The 6,305-nt window shown below is 38.5% G+C and overlaps 1 protein-coding gene across 1 annotated transcript in view; it reads left to right on the plus strand.

The window, feature by feature from the left end:
• The window catches only part of LOC106108184 (somatostatin receptor type 2-like), a gene marked incomplete at its 3' end in the record, with an annotated part of 19,973 nt that extends 13,668 nt beyond the window's left edge, over nt 1–6,305 (plus strand). The window contains exons 2-3 of the mRNA XM_013289286.1: nt 5,144–5,204; nt 5,441–6,305. Of these exons, the coding sequence (XP_013144740.1) occupies nt 5,502–6,305 (804 nt within the window). The remainder of the gene's footprint in view (nt 1–5,143; nt 5,205–5,440) is intronic.

Genomic DNA, 6,305 nt, shown 5'->3' on the forward strand with positions numbered 1-6,305 from the left:
GGCCCTAAGCCGCGGCGCACAGATAACTCGTCTGAACTAACTTTTTAATGAGCTTCATATACTTTTTATAAAAATGGCGGCTTATTTGTTCTCACAAATTATGTTGCGGTGTTTTCCTTTCATCTAAATGTTTGCTCTACTCAGTTATAAATAAAACAAATGTATTTTTAATAATTCCATTTAATTTTTGGATATTTGAAATGTTTAAGTTTCGAATCTCATGAGACCAAATATACTTATCTGTGTATTTTATAATATGTACTATAAAACATTATGAAGCAATATTTATTCTGTTGGTTTTCAAAATTTCTTAACGGACTCATATCTTTTATGTAAGAATTTGAAAAACTTTACAGTTTGTTTCACTTTTTTAGCCACTGGAATAAATCTTCATTAATTTGATGAGCGGCAGCGAGTTGCGTCGGCCGGCAGCCGGCAGCCGGCAGCCGGCATTCGGCGGCCGAAACCCGAAAGTCTAGAATAAATCAACGGCGCTCAAAGATCCGCTGACGTGCGCATTCTTTAAAATTTCATTCACTCTGACGTCACCGATCGATATTCATAGATGGACATCGGACAGATTATTTACTGATCGTTTGATGAAATGTTTAGAGATCTCCACAAATTGCGTCATATTTTCTTAAATTGGCCGCTTCGAAATTTGGCTACACATAGTTAGCTATCCCGGAGGAATACCCATTCCGCTCTAGTAAAGAGAATTAGCACATTAGATAATGGGCTATGGGTATGGGACCTATTAAATTTGTTCTCAGAGGAACCGGTAAATAAGTAATAAGCAGTTTGTATAGCATCTTATCTCCGGCCTTACAAGAAGCGCGCGCCGCAGCGAGGTGACGCGGGCCCGCTACTTTCTACAATAATATCAAAGCTAATATAACTTTGTTTGGGGAACATTTTATATGTATGAACGAGCGGAAACTTTGGTAAAGTTTGAGTTGAATATTTACGCAGGACTTTCAAATTAGTGAGTTGTATGTGAACAAATATGTACATCAGCATCATCAGCATAATTACATTATACATCAATTTCCATAACATGTGTTGTTCTACAATTCATTAGTTGTTTTGAAAACTTGTTTGTTTTGTGTCAGCGGTCAGTTAACGTGTTCGTTGCCGTTGCCTTTGCCGGCGCTGCGGCAGCCCTGCTGTGGAAATGAAGTAATACAATCATGTGTGCATAAACATCTTAATTTATCATGCATGGCGCGGCGGACGAGCGACGACCATCATTTTCATAATTCATTATTGTTGAATAATGATGTCAGTTTGTCGTTAACTGACCCCAGTTGAGTGAAGCGACAGGCAGACCCTTGATTGATATACAATAGCGAAGGAACATGAAAACAAAACAAATACTCAAACGCTACGCAATGGTTGATTTGCTTACACAAGGCGTAAAATACAGGACACCACATATGTTGTTTACAATCGTATCGTGGTATTTCTGTTTTTCTCGCGTATAATATTTTAAACATATTAAACGAACAACAATAATATTTGTGGCTGAATGCCAGCACAACTCCGCGGTCAATTCACAGGCTCGTGATAGTTTTTTGTTTTTCTAATACTGCGAAGTATAGTTTAACTGATATAGGTACATTATATTAATAATAAATTCTTAATTAAAGAAGACAAAACTTTTGTATGTTTTATGTCTTGTTCTGTTGTGCGGTAGGGTAGGCCAATGCAAGGAAGGGTAGGGCAGGGTAGTGTGTACGGTCGCAGTTCGCTGGGGGCGCGGCGGGCGCGGCCGCTCTGCATGCAGCGTACACCTTTATTGCAGCAATACATCGCTGGAAAATGCTTTTACATTCACAGCTCCAATGAAACATTTATGCTTTCAATCGAATTACACCTACCACGGCATGTATAAGTAATACAGCTCAATTTAATTAATAGACTTAGAATAGGTCGTGTTGGTTTACAAGCGAAAGGGTATTGACACTAATTGTACCTAGGTCTAAGTAGTCTTTTATAACAATTGGATTACATAATGTTCGTCATCTAAGTGTTTCCATTATATCACATACACCATCTGCCTTAATCTTTAAAAAAGCGTCTAGTAATTTAGGCACAAAACATAATTAATGTTGGAAAATGTAAATTTAAAGGGACGGCACATTTAAATACGCAAAAAGTGCTTGTGGCGTAGAGATATGGCTACTAGCTGCGGCGTCGGTAGGCTCAGAGTTGAGCTGGCTCGTTTCGCCCTCAAATTTAAAACGTGATAATTATTAAGTAGAAACCAATAGTTATTTTCTGGGGAACTGTCACTGACAGCAGTTGTAAACAAGTTTTCACTTGATACCATTGATACCCACTGTATCATTTTCATTACTTATTATAAACGCACTAAAAATATAAACGTCAAGACGGCAGCTTAATATCCGTCTTGCATTTTCCAGATTTACACACTCTAAAATATTTTTAGGCCTGTGATGAGGGTTCAATGACCTCATCTTAAACCGCCCGCCTGCGCCCCCCCGCCCCACCGCTGCCGCCCCAGTCCCAGCCCGCAAACGGGGCGCAGCGACGTAAACACATTTTCCTTGTTCTTCCAGTTTTATTTAATAAAAGAGGTAATTTTGTGATTCACTTCCACATATTACAGTGCCAAACTCGGACACATCCAAAACAACATTTAAATGGTGTGGTGAAAAACAAACTTTAATTAGTTAATTTATTTTCATCCATAATTTACTTAATTTATATTTGGAAACAAGTTATTAAAGATATCGAAATTATTGCGTATTATGTCTATATTGTACTGACTTTATAGTTTTTGAGGAGAGTGGAAGAGTTTGAAGAGTGCGTTTCGTGCGATGTAGGCCGTTTACACTGTCGGGCTGCGCCGCCAGTCCTGGGGAGACCAGACTGTCCGTTTATTAATGTCACCGGATATTGTAGAAATTATAATAATAGTCTGTTGCCTATTGCTATAAAGCTAAAGCCTTAATGAGTGTAAACTACAGATTTACACTAATTACAAAATCTGAAAATCTGTGACTTGAATCTGAAAGTCTTGAATTTAATCAATAATTGATCCTAAAATAATTTTCAGGAAACTGGACTGGGATAACTACATTTGCGCGTTCGTCGGTATGATATCTTGTTACTAACACTTTGCCAATTTAACTTATGATCATGCAAAATATCATCTGTCAGCAGATACGCAAGAGAGCATTTATAGAGGGTCGTAAATCACACGCGCGGCTCTCTTCGCGCCTTTTAAATAACAATATTTTTCCTATCACAAATACATCACGAGCACTGAGTCAGTCTCAACACTCCAACATCCATCAACGATATGCGGTCGTGTCATTACACATTCAACTGACATGTATTATCTAGACATTTAAAAAACTAAGTAAAAAAAATACGATGGACAGAACCAAAGTGTAATAGGTACATGAGAGAAGTCGAGTATACGAACAAAGAAGTCAAATATTACGATCATTATAAAACATCAAAAATGTGAACAGAATAAGCAACGAAGAAAAGCGGCCGTAGAGCACGTTGTGTACAAATAGCCACCTTGTAGTTCAAACAATTTTTATCGCATCTCCGCTCAATCCAAGCTTAAAAGCTGAGGCGTTTAAAACGATCTTGTGATAATGTTTACAATGCTGTACAAAGCTCCTCTTTGAATTATACACGAAAAAAAGCTGGGGTACGGTTAAGGGAAGTTAAAGCCATTACAAACCTTTGTAAACTCAAATTAATGAAGATAAAGTAACTGTTTTGTGGATTTTTTCGCGCCTAACAAAGAGTTTTTACATTTATTATTAAAACATTGAATAACAACGCAAGACCCTTTCACTCTTTTGTACAATTTCAAAGTCATTATGCAAATTACATTTAATTTTTATATCAAATTCATTATGCTCGCAATAAAGTGCTACGTTTGCGAAAAATTAATTCTTACGCAATGTTTTCAATAAACAGCGTCAATGTGATAGGATACGGACGCGATCTCATGCCAACTCAAAGTAAATGTTCGCCGAGAATTTGTTACTCAGCCTCAATGTACAACAGAGATTGTTGACTGACCTATCCCAGCGGGACTCGACCGACCTGGCCTGTTACAAAAGGAGATGATTGGACACCTAAAGAAAACAATATTCAACCTTTAATTACTTGTCTTGTATTCGTTGTACAGTGCAATGGTTTCAAATAATATTAGCAATTAAAAAATGTTGGTGTGATAAGAGCGCGGGCGAGTCGCGTGGTGCGTGTACTGCCATACCACGCCGCCCAAACAATGTTCTATTTCCTCGGCCACCAATCATCGTAGTGTAAACATACGCCGCGAGATTCGTTCCTTGTTGCGTTTAGCGCCAACATATAAACACGTGCCGTTATCGCGGCTCTATCATTATTTATTGTTTATTTTTAACTTTTATTAATAATGGTCTTATTGAAGTATTCTAGTATATGGTTTGATGTGCTTATGAACTAATAATTTATTTTTTAATTAGTGAAAGTTTTAATTATTGTAGGGCCATACTTAGTGAAAATTAAGTAATATGTTTCCGACCTCGTTCCCATTTATTTTGTTGTTATAATTATGTCAAGGGATTCATTTCAAACATCAAAATATTGTTTAACAAAATGTCAATTAACATTTTCGTCGAAAACAAGTTGTGTACAAACTGCATTGAACTTTGATGATCTTACATTTCCGATTATTCTGTTGAAAATAACTTACATAAATAACAATTATTGTTGTAAACGTTACATAAACGTGTCAGTATTGCATGTTATATTGCCGCTGAAACAATATAACATTTGCAAAATGTATTGTACGTCGGTATTTAAATCTTCGACTAATATTTATATCAATAACTTTCAAGCCGTAACATAAACAACAACTGAACATGAATTAGTGTTGTTATTGTAATTACACTTGCATTGAAACAATTAAATTCAATTATTGGTACTCGCAATCATTTTGAATGGAAATAAAACTTTAATTATGTCAAAATGAGAAACATTTATTTAGACTGCATTATACAAATAACTTGATTTAGAAGAAATCATTAATTAGTAAATGAACAGAACTTTTGACTAACAGATAAAGGTATGATAATAAATAAAATGGAAAATATTTGCATTGTTTCAGATGGGTGTTCCAGATCTGCGAAGGTTGTGTGAGCTGCGCGCTGCTCAGCGATATCAACAATGTAAGCAATACAATGACCACATTATGATCATATTTCAATTTCATTGCTAGATTTTTAATTACAATGTTTAGTTGTAAACAATCCTAATATCAAAAGTTCAAGGGCAGAGGCTGTGCTTAATCGAATGGAAGGAAATTGCGATGTTTAGTACTCGAAGATACAATATGAGTATGTCCAATAAGTATTAAATTTCAATCAGATCAATAACTAATGTAATCATTTTTTTTTGTTTATAGGTAATACACAATATTAAAACAAGAACACTTTGGTACAACAAGAAATAAGAACATCGTAAATATGGAGATCGAAGAAGTGGAGATGTATGGGCACAGCAACTACTCGTTCGACGAGAACTCGACGTTGAACGGCACGTACGAGAACTGCCCCAACGTGAATCTGCCCGTGGTGTACGTGGTGACGCAGGTGCTATACGCGCTCGTGTGCGTCGTGGGCCTGCTAGGCAACACGCTCGTCATCTACGTCGTGCTGCGCTACTCCAAGATGCAGACCGTCACCAACATGTACATCGTCAACCTGGCCATCGCAGACGAGTGCTTCCTCATAGGCATCCCATTTCTCATAATAACAATGTCGGTGCGCTCGTGGCCGTTCGGCCGTTTCATGTGCAAAGCGTACATGATATCGACAGGCATCAACCAGTTTACGAGCAGCATCTTCCTGTGCATTATGAGCGCTGACCGATATATCGCAGTGTGCCACCCGATCGCCGCACCGCGCCTGCGCACGCCCTTTGTTTCGCGCCTCGTCTCCGCTGCTGCGTGGACCGCCTCCGCACTGGTCATGACGCCCATCTTCATGTACACCACGCTCATCCACAGCGACAACGGCCTCTCGTGCAACATCGTGTGGCCCGAGCGTGAGTTCGCTAAGGGTCAGGCCTCTTTTACCCTCTACTCTTTTGCACTCGGTTTCGCTGCGCCTCTGACACTCATATTCGTCTTTTACTGCCTCGTTATCCGCAAGCTGAAGACCGTTGGACCAAAAAATAAGTCGAAGGAGAAAAAGCGGTCGCACAGGAAAGTGACGAAGCTGGTGCTGACGGTGATAGCGGTGTACGTGCTGTGCTGGCTGCCGTACTGG

Source organism: Papilio polytes, unplaced genomic scaffold, assembly GCF_000836215.1.
Source record: "Papilio polytes unplaced genomic scaffold, Ppol_1.0 DF821734.1, whole genome shotgun sequence".
In the NCBI taxonomy this organism is placed as follows: Eukaryota; Metazoa; Arthropoda; class Insecta; order Lepidoptera; family Papilionidae; genus Papilio; species Papilio polytes.